Genomic DNA, 19,348 nt, shown 5'->3' on the forward strand with positions numbered 1-19,348 from the left:
AATCCTTTTCCTCAGTGCCAAGAGTTCCCAACCTTTATGTATACTGTGGTTTTCTTTTGGTTTGTTGTTGTAGCCATACATTTATTTTTGGATTCTCCCTCATTTTTGGCAGTTAAATTAGAAGCATGAGGAAAGGGTTTCCTCAGTTATTTTCTGGGGCTGTTTAAGGGTTGTGGTTTTTTGTTTTTAAATGAGATACACTCAAAGCAGAAACTGAAGCATACTATAAAGTTTAAAAACCAGACGAGTGTTCCCCAGAAGATAAAGCTATAACTCAAGTGAAAAATCTCCCAACAGGAGTAGCACCAGAAATTTGATTGCCCCAGGCTGTGCTCTGCAGAAACGAATTTTCTGCCATCCTGCTCAAAGCAGCTGCTCTCATGGACATTTTCTGTTCCCATCCTATGCATTTTGCTACCCTAGGGCAGCTGCTTGCCCTGACTCTCCGTTTGTGCCAGTCCTGCTGATCGATGAACAACAAATGGAGAGCATGAGCGTGTACTTGCAATATGATATAAGCTTACTCAGGCTGCAACCCCAAGCGCAACCAGGAGACTCAGAAATTAGAGAAGTAAAAATAATTTAAGAATTATTTTTGTCTCATAACTCCTGAACTGATCTCATTCTTTGGTTCAGACATTTGTAATGTTTATGATCAGTGAAACTGGTGTGTATTTTTTTAGTACACAGCAACAACTCTTGCTGCCAAAATCAACACACAGTACTGTTTACTGTCGAATGTGGCAGTTTTCACTTTGATAATTCTTGTTACTTCATCATACAGCTCATAGTATTTTACACTTTTCTCCAAGCCCAAATTCCCGAATTCATGTGATTACCTCAGAACGTCAGCTTCCCCATAAAAATACAGATGAAGAAACTTGGAAGCATGCTCCCTGAAGACCAGATGCTGAGACCCATGTGGTTTTATATCCTCAGCAGCATGATTTTTTAAAACTAATTTCATTCGGGGGAGAGGGGGAGTAAAGGGGAAAAAAATAGGCTAACTCATCATCTCAGAATGTGTGGGAATGGCAAGGGATCGTTCCGGTAGCTCTTGGTTACGTTACAGGTGCAAGAAAACCCTTTTGTGTGAGCCTTACCTGCACTAGGGTTAAAATAGTTGCTAAAAGATGCCTGTCCCAGGCAGGTCTAAAGACACAGCGCACAGGTGTGACAGGAAGGCTGTGACATCTGCTACTAGACACGCGTAAAACAGGAGCAGTATCTTCACCAGCACCTGATGGGACCTGCAGAGGCAACAGCGCAGGAGTTTCCTGAGAAACACAACCTGCAAAACCGGATTTCCACGCTCCCGCGTACGTGCCTTGCTAAGGAAGAGCAAGTTTGTTACCCCTTCCCTCTGCGGGAGCACTCGTACCATCGCTCCCCCCCATCCAGGCACCTGCTTTCACAAAAAGGCATCCCACATCCTCTTGGGGACAGCAATTCTATCAGAATTACCTAAAATTAGGTGATAGCTACTGTGGGGAAGAAGGTGAGAAAAGGGGACGCTTGGCTGGTAACCCTGCATGTGCCACGTTTCCTTGGGACAGCAGGCCAAATCTGGGGAACAGACATACGAACACTGCAGCGCAAGCTGCCCGAGAACACAAGCTTTAAAGAGTTGTCTAGCTACCGGGTTTTAACTAGGGAGAATTTCTTCACATTGGTACCAAAGTCCAGCTAAACTTACCCTTTCTCCCGCATGACGCTGGAAAAAAACCTTTGGGCTTAGGGCTTACAATTTTTTTCTTTTCTCGGAACCACATTCCGGTTTCCACCAGCCACCACCGGCACCAAGCTCACACAAACTGACAGGAAAAGCCTCTCTGGGGGGGGTCGGGGGGAAGCAGAGGCTGTTTGAGGGTGGAAATGAGGCGCTTGGCGGGAGCTTTCCTCCCCTCACCTCTCTCCGCGCTCCTCCCCGCCAGCACTCCCCGCCCGCCCGCCGGGAAGGGGCGAGAGGGCGGCGGGGGGAGGCGGGCGGAGCCGCCGGCGAGCGGGAAGCTGCCCCCGCCGCCCGCTGAGGCCTGAGCGGGAGGGCGGGCCCCGGCGGAGGGGCGGAACTGCGGCAAATCTCAGCCAATCAGCGGCGGGGCCGCGGCTCGGCCCCTGCTGCCCGGAGTCGGGGAACCCCGTGGGGAGCGGTTTCCCGCTCTCGGGGGCCCCGCGCGCCCCCTCAGGCGGGTCCTCGGCGGGGCGGCGGGCAGAGGCGGCGCCCCCCCACCCCCCCGGTCGCCTCATGAGGCGTCGCTGCCCCTGAGGAAGGAAGGGGAGGGGAAACAGCGCAACTGGAAGGGGGAGATAAGGGCCCAGAGGGGCGGGAAAGCGAAAGAAGGGGCGACCAAAAGACAAAAGCTCCGAGAGGAGGAGAAGGAAGGAGCAGGAGGGAGGAAGCCGCACGGCCGCCCGCCAGCAGGGCTTCCCCTCACTGCGACAAAATGGAGGACAGCAGAGCCCCTGGGATTCCGCAGGAGACAGCAGTCTGGTGCGCTTTGAACCTTTGGAGAGCGGCAGGCTTCCCTCCGTCCCTGCCTGGCAGCCGCCGGGGCGGGGAGCGAGCGCGTCTTCCAGCGGTACGGAGCATCCCGCCTCTGGGAGCTGGACAGATGACTTCTGCAGCAGCAGAGGTGTGTTTGAAACCAGGGAGCGACTGCCAGGCTGTGGCAGGCAGAAAGGTGGTTTATGACAGGTCACGACAAGCTGCTCGCCTCCAACAGAATGAGCTCAGGAGCCCATCAGCCCACGCCTCAAGTTTTTCCTGATTTTGAAGACATGCCTACACAGCACTAAATTTCCTCTCGTCTCCTTTGCCATGCACCAGAATGGAACAGCTTGGTTGTAGTTAACATAAACCCACCAGTATCCCCAAAAGATAGACTAAACTTGTGTTAAAAACAATCCTAATGCTCAGCTTTCCCATTTGGTCTCACTCCAGTGGGCAAATAGGTGCATAGGGAGCCAGCAGCCAAGATGGGGCTTTAGATGGAAAGGCAATTCCTCCCCAGACCTACACAAAAAAAAGAAAAAAATCCCAGAAAACCACCACCCATTTCACACATCTAGCAGAAGAAAAGCCTGTTTAGTTACTAGCTTTCTCAAGTGCATCCAGGGGATTTTTGCCAAGAATGCTGGACTAATCCCAAAATAAAAACAATGCTATGTCTAGCTCTACAGGAGAAGCAGCTTTTTTTAAACATCATTCTTGAATGAGGAGTAATTCACAGAGACCGAGGCAGCGACTTTGAAAGGACGGCATTAGACTTGCCGCGCAGGCTGTCGGGCACACCGAGTCAGCGTTTATGAAAAGCAAAGTATAACCAGGCTCTTGATTTTCATTTTTGTTTCTTAAGACTCAGCCAAGCTTTCATGGCTCAGCTACACACGAATGGTATTGATTTATACAGCGTGCAAAAGGCCCGTCGGCTCCAACACTCGTTTCTGTATTAAACTCATGTGGAAGCGCTCTCGGTGAACTATCCAGCCATCGCTACGGGCTTCCCGCAGCATCCTTCCTCGACTGTGACAATGTTACCAAGAACCAGACTATCATAAAGTCCAAGTTCTAGCCCCAGAAAGATGCAGAATATTGCAGGTCTCCCCAACAACGGAAAGGTAACAGGAAAGAACAATTACCTCTTACTCCATTCCTTAAGAAATACCACATTCTCCACAGCTGTACGTACTAAAAGAAGTAATCCAATACAAGAGTCTCAATTTATTTGAAATAATTCGGTCTGAAAACTTTTTAATTTAAAATTTACAGCACACGTGGGGAGGAAACATGTTTTGTTACAACTAAAAATTATCAGAAGAGTGCTGCAGGGTTGTTTTCTTTAATTTAACACTGTCATGGCTTTATTCAAAACACAGTTGCACAAAATCAGTTACTCCAAAGTTTAAGGAAAGAGTTTCATAAGGAACCGAAACACACTATATACATACTGCCATACAAAGAGCATTAAAATAGGACAAAACCTCTACAAAATATAAAACCCACCCTTACGTATTTGCATGAAAAGACCACCCACCAAGCAAAAAAGTTTCAAAAGTTATCTGGAGGCTCTGTATTACTTATTTTAAAAAATGCTATGCTGTTTAATTGCATGCCAAGCTGACAAATATGAAACTATACTTAGATGGTAACACGGAGGAAAAGACAAAGTTGCTTAGGAAGTGTTAAGCCTGCCTATCTCAGGGAAGGTCTGCTAACCCCTTCTGAGTTTCCACTGTTTTGTCCAATTAGCTCATCCAACGTCAAAATTGGACTCGCTTACTGAAACAAGACCAGCACTCAAGTAATTTGAACCCATCAAAATAGTAAATTTTTCCATTTAAAATGAATTTTCTATGCATCAGTAAAAGACAGTTAAGGAAAACCCTGACAATGAGGTACTTTAAAGTACACGCTTATAAATAATAGGTTTCAGTCGTTCGCCGAGACTAAAAAAAAGTAAGCAAAAAGATGGGAAAGCACACTTTTCTATCTCAAAGCTGAGCACAAAGCAACTGCCTTGAACACAGAGCCTCCACGACAAGATAGGATGTGCACTTACCTAAGATTTCTATTCATTCAGTATTCATACACAAACACAGGAACTTAGATTGTGGTTGCAAATGTAGTTTTACCACTACTTTTCTAGTGTCTTTACAGATATTCATTAGAAAACGCAAAACCCATTTAGTCAGTTCATTTCCAAGTCTATTGCCGTCTGCCTGACTCGTTTCATTCAGATGCTTTTAATGGCCGGCTATGCTTCACAGCTATGTGAGAAACTATGATTTAAGGCTCTATTTGGGGGGGGAAAAACAAACCCACACGCACAAGAAATTGGGCTTTGCAGAACTTCAACCCTGCAGTATCTAAACTTGATTCAAGAGTTGGAAGTCACATTTAAAGTCTGCTAGTGTGTGAAATACCTATTAAATATTCACAGGTAACCGATCTATGGGTGACTGACTCATTACTTAGGTCCAGGAAATCTCCCTCTTCCCCACCCTTGATGTCTCCCCCAGTTTAATGGCAGCTATTGTCAGCCAAGACAGATACAAAAATAAGTCTCTTGAATAAAGCTGTGTGTGATATTTGGTTCAGTACCTACGTGAAACAATGTAAATTAATTTTATATCAAGACTACTGGTTTAAATCCAAATCATGACTGAAAGAGGAACGCCGTATGTCTGAACTTGTTTCGCAGTGGCTCAAATAGAAAACATGAATCCATCGGGGCAGAATTATTAAGTCCTATCAGTCACAACCAGGCTGCTAGGAAAAAAAAACTTGTCTGCATGTCTCCTGTACTTGCCACCAACTGTATGCAATGGCACGAGTTTCTGCAGCCATTCAATATAAAAAACCCTAAACTATTAACTAGTATTATACATGAACTTGAATGTTTTGCCTACAACCAGATTTAAAAAGTTTAAAAGGTGACCTGCGAAGAAAGACTGACTCACGTTCATCTTTCCCCCTTCAATGATTCTATAAAAGTGGGGGGGGGTTGTTTGAAAAAAAAAAAAATGTGCTTGAAGGAGTTACCCGTTAACTTCTGCATCAGAAATGCATATATTTTATAGCCAAACGCCGTGATTGCTGCAGAATTCCCAAAATGACAATGCAAGAGCGATGTGAGTGAAAGTTTAACAAAGACTTCTAAGCGAAATGGTTTAAAACTACAGATTATTTGCTTTTGTTAATACCTGCAATGACTACGTATTTTGGAGAAAGTTTACGGATTACAGGCCTTTCGGTTTGCCAAGATACGTTCTCGAAGGTATCGAGTGAATACTCCAGCAAACACTGAACACCTGAACAAGCAGGAAAAAAAACCATCTTCTGAAACCCGCTTAGGCTTTACAATGTAACACACAAAATGGAGAGAAGACTTAAAAAAAATATTACAGGAGTCACCTTTTAAAAAGCTGAAATAAAGGTGGAATCTAGTTGTCGATTTCAGATAGAATCTCTGGTAAACTCGGACTATAGTCAGCATCTCAATTAAAAAAGACTGGAATTTGCCATATAGCATTTTTGAGTTCAGCTTTTTAAGTATAAAAACTTTAAAATCTTGAAGGAAATCCACAATGCTAAACCCATGTGAAACGGGTGTTTTAACTCTGGGCTAATGATGACCGACACAGCAAGCTTGTATAAAATGAAAGAGCTCCAAATAAAAGTCTAGGGGGAAAAACTTGACAATGGCTTCAGTGATTATAGGGCTGAAAATTGTCGTCTACATATAGGTTCACTAACAGGCTATTATATCTTATCTGGAATGACAAAAAGGGCAAGAATAGTAAAACCACTTCTCCTATAAAAAGTTAACGTATTATCTTCTGTAGGGACATCTATGGTACATGGAGACATACAGATCTGCATAATCACTATTGCGTATTCTGTAACTTAAGAGTCTGGTCCTACTTGTGTCTATAACAAATTAATCATCCTCTTCCTCGCCTTCATCTTCAGGGTCTCGTTTCCTCTTCTCCCCTCGAATGCCCTCTGCTAAGGAAAAGAGGTATGCATACATCTCGTTATGTTCTGCTCAGACATCATAAATGTAACATTATACTTTAGAAAAGGTAATTGAAATAGATTCCTGTTTGTTTGTAGTTAATGCACTCACAGCTGTAACATCTCTGCGTTGCTTATGGCTCTCAAAAAAAGATCCATTTACATTACTCTGAATAATTCATGCAGGCCATATTAAACTAAGTTCAAGCTGAGCATGTGATGTTCCATACGAGAATTATCAAGATGAAGTGGATTTATAAAAAAGTGTTTCTGCTAACATATATTTGAGAACTGAAATGGAAATGACATTTTTGTATCTCCCTAACTTTAGTTTTTAGAAGCTGCATACACCCTGCCCAAAACCCAGCTGTTTCTGCAGATACCAAGTGAAACATGCTCTGCTCTCTCTCCAATGACAAACTCATGTAAGCATCTTGCATAAACATCTTTGAGCTTATTCTTAGAAATATGCTTAATTCGGTCAGTGGACTATGCGCTCTTGTGGTGAAATCATGAAATGCAATTTTGTCAAATCTAATAGATTTATTTTCCAGCAGTCATTTCCTGGCTAATTAGCCATCCTGACCTCCTGCTCTGTTGTCTTAATAGATGCGAAGGCTGCATTTGTAAAGAGTGAAGAATCAGCGTTACTAGCTGAAAATTTTGGCGTTTTTTTCAAAAATTTCAAGATACGTCTTCAAAAACTGTTCCTTCAAGCCAAGCATACAGATGGGATGGGGACTAGTCTGGTGAGAAATTCTAGAATTTGCCTACAGTTTACACAGACTTCAGGATTAATACAAAACTTTACTGCTAGGGGTAGTTTAAAGGTTAGGACAGAGTTCTTAACCGTTAGAAAAGAGAACTTCTGGAGGAGCCTCGTAGCAAGAAAAGTACAGAGGAAAAGCCAGCTAATTTTAAGATGAAGCCTGATTAATTTTTTTTAAAGGGACTTTAGCAGCCATTGACTGGTAGTAACAGGGGACTCCCATCCAGGGTGTTCATCTTGCCACTTGAACACAGAGATGCGCACAACTAAGCCACCCGTCCATCCACCCACAAATCAGAGTATGCCCATCCCCGCACAAGAAGCAAGACTACGCCTTCTGCCTATAGAGCAACGGCTGTTCCAGTGGCGCAGCAGAGTAGGAGCAGCGAACGTAAGGCTGGTCCCTGCCCTGAAGGCTTGGAAACCTCAAACAAGGTGCAAAAAAGAGTGAGTGATAAGTTTGTCCTGTTGAACTTCTTGTGGGTCCTTTTTAAAAATAGCAAAAGATAAAATAATAATAAAAAAAGTTATTTTATGAAATAAATACATAACCCACTTTTTGCAAACAGAACTTTACGTTCTGCAAAATACCAAAGGAACAGCATCAGCCTCCAAAATGCCGCTTTTTCCGTTACCCACTCGACACACCGTACCTTCTTAAAGCAGGATGAACCACACACAGTGGCATTTTTTTTTTTTTTGCAAGCTTTTGACTATTATACATGTGTCTGACATCGAGAGTATGAAATTAAGAAGTTACAACCATTGATAAAAAGACTAGATAGAAACAATACGATTAGGCTCACTAGTGAAGCCATTAGGATACTGGGTTGAGTTTGCCTCCTAGGAGTTGCCTCTGAAGTAGAGAGGTTTGCTGGAGAAGCCACTTCCAGCCTGATAAAGGCAAAAGGTACAGCTGCTACTGCGGCTTTGAGGGCTTTGCCAGTGGAGCCTCTGGTATTTTAAATGTATGTAAATAATGTCTGCAAGGTATACAGAAGAGTCGTCCCTCTCCACTCCATGTGGGAAAATTAAAATTTCTAACTGTGTAGGAGATGCAGTATCCTTCATTTTAGAAAACTTGCTTCAATGAGAGACTTTGAAAACCTGTCATTTCTTATTGTTATTTTACAAGCGAGCAGACAAAAAATATCAAATACCGCACAGCTACTTTACTACCTGCTCAAGCTCTTGCTTAAACTGATCCTAAAATACTTCACATGCCTTCAGAAAAGGACCAGCCAAACAGTGATTTATGCCATTAAAGCACACATCCCAAACTCACAAAGTTACAAAATTATAAAGAACCAATTTAGTCACAACTTTAATAACTTGAGAACTTACCTTCTTCCTCCTCATCACCTCCTTCTTCAACATAGTCATCATCATCATCTTCATCCTTTACAAAAGTTGTGAAATATTTTTAAAATTGCCTTTTATTTAAGTTGTGCTTACATGCTGATCCTGAGCAGAAATGCCGAAAATCCCACTTACTCTGTTCAGAGGTCACATTCCAGATTTACTTTTTGTTACTGGCCGTCTGTACGAGGATAGGCAGCAGAGCCGACTATAGTACATTTAATCGCCCAAGCCAGCGTATTATCTGGCCCAGTATTCTCATTTCTTTGTTTTTCCCCACTTATCACTACCTTACGCCAGCTCAAGAGTAAGTTATTGGAAAATTAACTGAAGAGGCTACGACAGCAAACAGAGATGACAAACAGCTTTAGTTTTCCTTTTAACCCACTGTCATTAAAGGACAAGGAAGAGGAGAAAGCAGAGCAGCTAATATCTTCACAAAATTATTATTACTATGTCAAATGAATTAAGTTGTTGGGGATTTTTTTTTTTTCTTTTTTTTTTTTAAAGCTGATAGCTGAAAAATGTAAACCAATTACCAATCAGCAGCCCCAGAAAATTAAACAATGGTGCAAGATCTCTGCCCTACTGGCACAATGTCAAGCCTTGAAGACAAACTGAAGTCTTATTTTTATATCCATCTGCTGTATCAAATGTTATACATAGGGTAACATAACAAGTAAAAATGTGAAAACATTAGAGAGTCCACCTGACATTTGCCCTTAGAACACGGAAATTAAAAACCACTCTGGATTAATCCACTGCAATTAGAATGGTGCACAATTTAATTTTCCAAATTAATTTTCCAAAATACGGGGAAAAGCTAGCAGACTAGAACTCTCTCAAAACTTTACGTACTTCACCCTGACCACCACCTGTTCCCTAACAAAATGAATGCAAAATCCAAACCAAGTATCTACTTTTGTTGCACCGTCATCAGAAGGGACGCGGTTCTGAACTCCCCTAACATTTTTATGGCTCTGCGCGGCAACTCCGAGTCACCTAACGTGCAAAGCATATGCACACGCTAATGACCACACACGATCAACTGCTGATACTCTTCCTAGTCGCACATTGTTCATTTTCCAAAGAACTCTCTCTAAGGTCTTGGCTTCAAGGCAGATTTACTTATTTAGTTTTAGCTTCATTAATTGTGTTACAGACATTACCTCTTCAGAGTATTACGGCAGGAACAAAGTTACGCTTGTAAGCAAATCATACAAGCGCTAGTTACAAGAACAAAATGAAGAACACCGAAGAGTTTAGTTCAAGATTTTCTGCACATCCATGTGAAACGCAGCTGATAGGAAGTCAACTCTTATCAAAAGTAACAGTAATGGAAGTGATGTCAGCAGGGTTTTTGTGATCTGAAAGTGCAAGCTGCTTGCACAGACCTGCGCACAAAATCCACGCCGGACACATTCTCCCTCTGAAACCCCTGCAGCTGTCAAAGGAGAGTACTAACCCAGGGCTCTGGGGTTTTACTTCTATGCAATGATCATTTAAGCATGGCCAGTTTATATCTACAATAATCTATTCCTAACCTTGGAAAGGACATATATTTTCTTATCTTAATACTCCTCCACTTGCTTTGTAGCACAGTACTACTTGGAAGATCCTGTGGGCTGTTTTCTGCAGCTCTTCAACACCACCACTAAAAACATTTTTGAATGCACGGTAAAAAACCCCAGCATTTATTACAGCAAAAAAACCCCATAGACTTTTCCTTTGCTTCATCTTACTGGAAGTACTGGTAACTTGTTGCTACTTCATTCTCTTCTTTTGCAAGACCAGGGTATTTTCTTTGTTTTTTTCCAAAAGAAATTAATTTATTCTACTTAGTATGTATCTCTATTCCAACAACTGAATTGGTCGTAGCGCATGGTTCCAAAACGCTGGGGAGAATGGATTCTTTTGCTTACAAAGAATAAAGAGGCTCTATCGTCCTGCACCATTAAGGGGTGGAAGTGACCAAGTCTTGGAAGTCACCAGGACCATTTTCACAGCTGCCTGCCACCACTCCTGTTCAAGCCAACACTCTGGATTTCAGTGACAGCAGCATTCTCTACAAAATATCTCACCGCATCTACCCTGCATTTATATGCTCTGTGTCGGTATGTTTACATGAACACAGAAGTGTGTATGCCGATTTTTTCTTCATTTCTTGGATTCGGTAGAATTTACAAACTTTACCTGAATCTCTTCTTTCATCAGGTATGAAAGACCAACTTCCTCCTCCTCTTCTCCTTCCCCCAAATCTGAACCTCCATCATCTTCATCATCTTCCTCTTCATACTCTCCTGGAGGACCAGCTTCATCCTCATCTTCATCATCATCATCTTCATCTCCTTCTGAAATGAAGGACACGCTTATACATATATGATAGAAGTTACATTTCATTAACTCCTCTTTATCCAAGTTTGTATACACCAGGTCAAGCTAGTTATAACTTTTTTTCCAGAAGGGTTTGGCGTTTTTTTTATTTTTTTTTTTTAATGCAGGCAACATCTGGGAAACAAGCATGATTTTAATGAAGTTAATCTTTATAATTTTTTTCCCCTGACGAAAGGCTACCAAAGTTTTTACATCACAAGCTTCAGGCAAAATTCTCAACGCCTGAAGCAGCTACGTATGCAAACTCCTGCAAAGGAGCTGAAAATTTAGTCAGTGGAAGGGGAAGAGAGGCTTCTCTATAGAATCAAACCCTAAAAATATTTACAGGCAAAACCAGCTTAACATACTACATTTACCTGTTATTTAATCACCTACTAGTAACTATGAAACACCTACAGTTACAAAGAAGCGATCTCTCATTTCCTTTCTGTGTCTGGAGCATATAATCACTTTCACAGTTTCAGTTAGGTGAATTACAAGAAATGACAAGGTGATTTAACACTTAAATTCATTTTAATGAATAAGTTAATAACCTATTAGTCCATTTTCAAATATTGGCTTTATTTTCACTATCAACTATTTGGCTTTCATAGAGTTCTTTTAAACGCTGGCTTCCAAACTTCCATGTGCCTGCGCACTCGTCAGCAGCCCCTTGACAGCCACGACCCAGCATACAGCTGCCACAGCAGTGGCAGCTCCCAGTTGGTGATTTAAGGCACAAAGAAAACACGGAGAAACCTCTGTCATAAACAGAGCGAGCCCAAATCTTGCTAGTTATTGATGTGGATGTTTGGAACGCAGATGCGCATAAGATGCGGCGTCACAGCAACAGCCCATCGTATTTGCTAACAGCGCTCAAGCACATTTTGGATGGGTTTTTTTTCTTAACAGCTTTGACTGTGTCAGTCATCTGTTAAGCCAAGTACATTTAAGGAAGAGCACGCATACTGTTCCTGCAATCCCATCAATGTAGAATTTGTAGCCACACACTGACACGCCTGTACCTATGGGCTTCGTTTTCAATCGGAAGATGTAGGAATAGCCTCGTTAATGACTACAGCTGAGGTCAGATCAAAAGGAACTATATACATTTTTGAACAAAAAATTGTATTACACTTGAGCATGGGACCGAAGCCATTACAAAAACAGTAAAATTACAATAATGTGCATTTGTCCCCTCGCTTCGTATCATTCAGTAACGCCAAAGTGCTTTACTACTGGCAACAACTCGTTTGGAGAATATTTATCTCTTTGTAACGATACCTTTAGTCAAATTTCCTTAAACTCAGAAGGCTTCTGCAAGAACACTCAAAACCTCTGCCAGGAGTTTTCCTTCTGTATCACAGTGCGTTAATACCAAATGAGTTCTAGAAGTCTGCGCTTCAAAAATAAGACCACAGAATCATGCTAGTGCATTTAAGAAGTCACTATACCCCATGCTACATCTATATCTTTATTACAGTGGACTATTTCTATCCACAGTTTATTTCAGGAAGTTACCCTCATCATCATCATCTTCTGAGTCCGGTGCCTCATTATCTTCCTGATCAAATCCATCTAGGTATGTGATTTGCTGAAGCAGCTCAAAAATGCTGTCTCTGTAATCCTCGAGGTTTGTAATCTCACAGTTGAACAGGTCAAGACTCTTCAAGTTCTTGAGATTTTGCTGAAAATAAATGAAAAGGGTTTCTTTTTCCCCCCTATTTCTTGACATGGTACTTCAAAAGTTACAGTGCGGTCATGGCCCAAATACAGTTCACCTTATAGCCAGCTACAGAATTTATTTTGTCCCCATCCCTTCTTTCCTATTCAGTATTTTGCTCCCAGTTAAATACAAACTTCAGTTCAAAAAGTTGCTCGCAGTAGTTAGAACTCGTAATGAAAGTGCTTTTGCAGATCAGCTCCACAGCGCGTCTGCAGCACACCCAACACATCCCTGAAGCACGAGACCACCGTGCACAGACTGCATAACACGTATCTGGGTTTGGTTTTCGTTTGCATAGACTATTTTTGTTCAGGCAATCCCGGGCAAAAACTTAACAACTCCAGCAGCCTTTCAGTAAACAGTTTGACTAATTTAATTACAGGCATCTTGCAAGGAGCAAGCAGGAGGCGCTTGGTAGGATTTATAACTACACTACAGAACTGCTTTCTGAACAATAAGACTAGACAACCGATGGGGATTTTTCTCACCTTTCAGCCTTTACACACATACAGAAGGAGCCACCTGCATGGCTTGGCAAGCATCTGAGACCTAAATAAAAGCATTTCTTCTATTGAGCACTGTAACTGCTTTACTTGGTCTACTAACTGCTGGGTTAAAGCACCATTAAAGTAGATGAAGAACCTTTATGAGCAGTTTTAAAAATATGCAGTCTATATCAAAATCCTTAAAAAAAAAAAAGCCATCAGCTAGAAAAATGGGTGCAGAGATCAGGTAGCGACAGGCGCTGGCAGCTTCCTCCTACATTTAAATAACCTACTACAGGTGCTTCCCAGGTTTGCTCCTAACTGACCGTCTCATGCGCACATCCTAATCACTTCACAGTTTAATGAAAGCTTAAGGCAGTTGCTTATGAGACAAACTATACCTTACCAAATGAACACAAAGAGGATTAGCAAGACATAACTTGGCTACTTTTCTTTCAAAGACAAAACAGAAGCTCAAAAATCTCTTATTCCGTACATCCCACTACTAACACAGAAGGAATTTTACAGCGGTACATTTACAATCACTGTCTCTGATAACCATGACGTTGAGTTAATCAAGTCAGGACCAAGTGGAATACTGACAAACCTAAACCATCGCAGTATCCATTTCACCTGAGCTGGCAAGAAAAAAAAAAAATATAGAACATGTAACAGATAAGAAATTTAATTTCACATGCCCTTCAGCTGAAAAGGAATATAAGCCACTAGAACATACCACGCTGCGTCTTTGTACTTGCCGATTTCTTACATTGTACTTCTTTAAACCCCCAATTTGCCGTTTCTATACTGTGCTTGAAAAAGCTGCTCATCCAGAGCCCTAACAGCTAAGTTCACACCATTCCATTGCAAAAAACTTAATTTATTCTTGATTAAACCAAAATAGTATTTATTAGATTTATATTTTTCATTAGCCCCTCTCACTATGTACTCACAAGAGCTTCCACAGTGCCAAGATCTTTGATTTTGTTGCCACTTAGATTTAGATATGTGAGATTTGGACATCTTTCTGCAAGGACCTCCAGGCCTCCTGAAATGATGTTGTCGCTCAACTCCAACTATTATACAGAAAAAAATTAAGTAATTAAATGGTTAGACTTTTACCATCGAATTCAGACCCGCGTTGTTTTTAATCGCTCTCCCTTCAACCGAACAGTTTTATCACCAAGCGGAACACTTTTGAAGAGTCCCACAAGTTAACAAGCAGTAGTCGAGTTATGGCTTTGGCTGTCAAAAACTTCCTTTGAAGTTTACTTTGAGAATTAGAAAGTACTCCTTAAAATCTCATGGGTTTGGATACTTAAATTGAAGGTTGGAAGACATAACACTGGAATTCACTGCAAGCCTTTATTCTGCCAGCGATGCGCAACTTCACCGGCTGCGCAACCCCACGGCCTCTTATCAACCGTCAGCACTCGGCGAGACGCGGCCAACCTTCACGTTTTTAACAGATGAACATTTACTGTCCTAGGAGTCGTTGACCAACCCCCATTTGGCCGTAATTAACTGGAAATACCCACAACAATTTCACATCTTAAAGAACGATGGGATGTGGCATCGTTTCGTAGGCCTGCCACCTCATAAAGCACCCTCGGCGCCACGCAAGTTCAACCGCGAGCGCCGAGAGGCACAACCGTGGGTTGTCACCCATGACTTCTACTTCTCAAAGCGCCGGCAGGCGAGACGTACGTACCTTTCGGAGCTTACTCAACGTGGGGAGTTTGGCCAGCGATGTCAGCTCTACATTGGCCATGCTAAGAAACTCGAGTTCTTTAAACGAATCATTCAGACCTTCGATTTCGCCATTGCTGGACCGGCAGTTATCGAGCACCAACTCTGTCACCTTCGAATAGGACAGCAAGTCACTTGTCAGTTCAGCGAGCATCAAAAAAACCACACGCTTCATCTAAATCACAACTTGGAGACTGTTAAATATCTGTCGGTTTGGTGTTCGTTTTAAATTTAGACTAGACTTGTGGTCCGAAATCACTGACACCCGCCTACTGAAAAAAAGTATGCAAGTTCCCCTTCCTCTGAGCACACTTCAAATTCTGTAAAAACTGCCATCTAACCGCAAACGTTATTGCGGGCCACTTTTACAGCTTCCTATCGTGCCACCGCAGCCTGGGGTATAGCTGCCCCCGTATACAAGTCAACTGCTAACTTGTTTCTCAAGTCTAGTAATTTAATGGTGCGTATTCAAACCTATGAAAGCATTCAATTCCTTTCTGAACCCTAAACCTTCTGGCTCCAGATTATTTTAGCTGTGAGTTCTGCTGGTTAATTAAACCCAATTAAATAATTTCCTCACGCCAAAGCCACTAAAACAACTAGATAATCGATACAGGTCGCGTACTTTGAGAGGCGGTAACAAGGAGCAACCAATTAATTTTAAATTATTTTATCTACGGTGGAACACACTGCTCATTAGAAAGGACATTAACAGGGCGACTCTTCCTTTCCCCCCCGCACGCTTTTAAAAAATAACATTTTAAGGCTGCTGCAGAAACCTCCGAGCCGCACACTTTCGCCAGCTCCAAGTGAAGTCTCGCTATTGTTTTATTCTTCCATCTGAAAACAGGACTCCAAACACACACAAAGTTTTAAAGCAAGCTGCCAGGGGAGAGGGGACCTTGGTGGCTTCGCCCAAGACAGACGCACGCCGAGAGCACACGCAGGCCTCTCCAGGTCCCCGCCGCTGACAAACTCGCCGCAACACGAGCGGTTTGGGTCGCTCAATACTTTTAGGCACTTTTTTTTTTATTTTCCCCCCAAATCCCCGGCGAGCAGCCTGGCAGCGACGGATCCGGACTCCACTTCTGGGGCGAGCGAGCGGCGCGGGCGCTGGTTTTTCTTACCGGCCTCGGTACAAACCCGCTGCCAGAGCCGGGCGAGGGGCTGCGGCCCGGCGAGACGGCCACGGGGGGAGGCGGGCCCGGCCCCGGCGTGGGGCGGGGGGCACTCTGCGGGAGCCCCGCAGCGCACGTCAGCTCCCCCCAATTTTTTTTTTTTTTGCCGAAGAAACGGGAAGTTGGCGGCGGCAGGCGCCGCTTTCGTTACCCGCGGGGGTGGGGGGTGCGTGGGAGGGACCCCCCGGCTCTGCCCGCTGCCGCTCCCCACCGTGCGCCCGGCGGGGCGGCGGCCGGAGGGAGCGGGACCGAGCCGGCCGCGCCACGCAGCGCCCGGGGAGGGGAGGGGGGGTGGGACAGACGCACAACATTCGTTTTAACCAATTTTTAAAAAATAACGGGGAAAAAAGGCGGAGGGAGGGGCCGGGGCCGGACCGGGCGCCACCGTGACCTGTTTACTACGGCCGCGCTCGCAAGTTGGAGGCGGCCGGGAGGGGATTAGCGGCGGGCGCGCCTCTGGGGGCCCTCCCGCGCCCCTGCGCCAACTTCGGGGGGCGAGGGGCGGCCCGGGGGGAGGCCGGGCGGCGGGGAGGGGGCGCGGGTCCCCGCCGCCCCGGGAGCAGCGCCCGGAAGCGCCGCCCGCGCCCCGCGGGGCTCCTGCGCCACGGCTGACCCAGATTCGGCCGCGCCGCCGGGCCGGGCCCAGGCGGCCCGAGGCGGCGGCGGCGGTCACCCGTGCCGGGGCGGGAGCGCGGCCCCGCCGCCCCTCACCTTCTCGGGGGCCCGGTTCCTCAACTCCAGGTTGATGCGCTTCTTCATCTCCATCGCCCCCCCCTCCCGCGGCTCCGCAGTGGCGAGGGAGGGTGGCCGGGCGCGGCGGGGGACCGCCCGCGGGGTCGCTGCTTCTGCGGCGGCCTCCGCCGCCGGGAGGGAGCCGGGAGTGGGGAGGGGAACGCCGCGGGCAGCCGCCGCCGCCGCCCCGCTCCGCACGCAGCTCCGGCCCCGTCAATGGCCGCTCGCACACTGAGCCTCCATGACATGGCGCATGGCGCCCCCTCCCGCCGCCACGCCCCCGGCCGGGGGCGGGGCTTCCTCCGCGCCACCGCCCCTCTCATTGGCCCCGCGACGCCGCGGGAGGGGGCGCCGCGCGATTGGCTGATGTTGCTGTCCGTCCGCCGGCGCGGCCTTTTAAAGGCGGGGGGGGGGAGGAGGGGGGAGGGGGCGGGGTTTGCCTTTGCGCGCGCGCGCGCGGGCGGCGGACGCGCGCCCTCTGCACGTGGTGGCGGGGAGGTCACGCGTGGGGGGGCTTCTTGCACGCCCGGGGTTTTTGCACGCCCGTTTGCAAGAGGGGCGGTTGCACGGGGGTGAAGGGGGGGTGGGGAGGGGTGGGCGCGCGTTGCAAGCGGCCTTTTGCACGTGGCGGTTTGCACGCCTGCTTTGCGGGGGGGGGGGCTGTGGGCGGGAGGTTGCGTGTCCGGTTTCACGGAGGGAAAGCTGCGGAGGGGCGGGGGGGCTTGCGTGTCCTCTTGCATGGCCTCGGGGGGGCTGCGGGTGGGGGCTCGCATTGCCCCGGTGCGCTGCCGTGAGCTGCGGGCGGGGGGGCGGGGGGTGCGCTCCCTGCCCCCTCCCACGGAGGGAGGTCGCATCCCTGTCGTCCGGCGGCGTGGGCGCTGCGGGTGGGCGTTTGCATGCCCCGTCGCGCAGGGGTGGGCTGCTGGCGGGGTTTGCACGCCTGTTTGCGCGGGGGTGAGGCTGCAGGCGCCGCTTTGCAAGCGGGGCTTTGCGCGCCTGAGCGCCCGGCGACGGCGCGGCTCGGGGTTTGCACGTGGGGTCTTGCACAAGGGCTTGTGCACGGGGTTTTGCACGCTTGGTTGCACGGAGGGCCGCGGAGTTGCGCGCTGGGTGTTGCGCGCCCAGTTGCATGGCGGGAGTTCGCACCCAGTTTTTCCACGTCTCATCGCGCCGGGTGCTAGGTTTTGCCTGGGGGGGGGGGGGGGGGGGGGTTGCACGCCCGGTTGCATGCAGGGGTGGGCTGCAGGTGGGGGTTTGCAGCTGCGGCGGTTGCGCGGGGGGCTTTGCGCACCCCGTTGCACGGAGGTGTGCGCGCCCTGGGGTTGTACCCTCTCCTGGGGGCTCCGAAGGCGAGGCGGGACGCGGAGGCAGGCGCTTTCCAGCTTCTCTCTTCCTGGCAGACCCGTTCGGTGCATCCTCCGCGTGTGCAGTCGCTGCAGGAGAAGCTCACCGCAAGGCGGGCCGGAGTCTTGCTGGATGCTCCGCTTCAAATTTGGATACTGCCAGCTTTGGGCCTTTGGCTGTCGATGCCCCGCTAGCATCTCCCCAGCGACGGCTGCGCGGGCCTTGTAGTTAAAATTGCAAAAAAAAAAAGCAAGCCACAAATAAAAGGATGTAAAAACTCCTTGAATAGGGAAACGCGCAGGGGACGACGTGATGCCAAAGCAAACCCGCAGGCAAAACCCACTGGGTCCCGCCAGCTCTGGCCAAATCTCGGTCCGGGGGTCCCACAGCCCCCCACGACCGAGAGGAAGCTGCCATTGTTACTGTTAATTTGCATTATTTTGTGTTAATATGCGTGAAGGCAGCTTTGCAAACGTATAGGATATATAAGGGAAGGCAGATGCACAAACAGCTCCGTAATAGTGTAATTCTTTAATTTTGAGGCACCTCTGGGTGGATATATATGGTTTCTATACATCTAGAAGCATAGAAAACCTTTTTGCTATTTAAAGTTAAGAAATCTTTCTGTATTTAAAGCTTCGGTCCTGGCAGATGCTGGTCTCCAGCCACGCCGCAGCCGCTGAATCATGCCTGTAAGCCACTAACATCCTTAATGCGAAGTGCAGCTTGCCAGGCTGGAAGTGTTAGTCCCTCCTTAGACAAGCAACTCCAAATATTTATATCTTGATTCTTTTAACTTTGAGACACAAATAGCTGGAGACCTTTCGGCAACTCTGTGGCAGAACAAAAAAAAAAAAAAAAAACCCCACCATGGGAATCTCTGCTGGTCTATTCTGCTTTGTGTGAACTGAGCAGAGAAAATATTTCCTGTTTCAGGATCAAATAGTGAGAGTTCAGCCAGCCTGTTTCTCTGGTTATTTGAGAAGGGGTTAAAAATGGGGTCAAAAAGACAGAATCTTGCCAATTTGGTGCCATATTTGGTCTGGAAGGTGTTTTATTTTAGGGGATCTCAAATACAAAGTCACCCACTGATGCAGGAAAAAATGATGGGTGCTT

At 46.4% G+C, this 19,348-nt stretch overlaps 1 protein-coding gene across 11 annotated transcripts; it reads right to left on the bottom strand.

Annotated features, from left to right (window-relative positions):
* Positions 1-3,721: 3,721 nt before the first annotated feature.
* On the bottom strand, positions 3,722-16,958 carry ANP32E (acidic nuclear phosphoprotein 32 family member E). Of its 11 annotated transcripts, none has more exons than XM_075724259.1 (7): positions 16,868-16,958; positions 14,941-15,090; positions 14,183-14,305; positions 12,540-12,705; positions 10,839-10,984; positions 8,631-8,685; positions 3,722-6,544 (listed from the first exon to the last, which is right to left on the bottom strand). In XM_075724259.1, the coding sequence occupies exons 1-7, from the start codon at positions 16,919-16,921 to the stop codon at positions 6,441-6,443; spliced, it is 798 nt and encodes a 265-aa protein (XP_075580374.1). In that variant the 5' UTR covers positions 16,922-16,958; the 3' UTR covers positions 3,722-6,440. The 11 variants fall into 11 exon arrangements, with proteins under 11 accessions (XP_075580374.1, XP_075580379.1, XP_075580376.1 ...); XM_075724264.1 differs by having other exon boundaries at positions 3,722-6,493; positions 10,875-10,990; XM_075724261.1 differs by having other exon boundaries at positions 3,722-6,505; positions 10,875-10,990.
* Positions 16,959-19,348: the final 2,390 nt, after the last annotated feature.

This window comes from Pelecanus crispus, chromosome 22 (assembly GCF_030463565.1).
Source record: "Pelecanus crispus isolate bPelCri1 chromosome 22, bPelCri1.pri, whole genome shotgun sequence".
Taxonomy (NCBI): domain Eukaryota; kingdom Metazoa; phylum Chordata; class Aves; order Pelecaniformes; family Pelecanidae; genus Pelecanus; species Pelecanus crispus.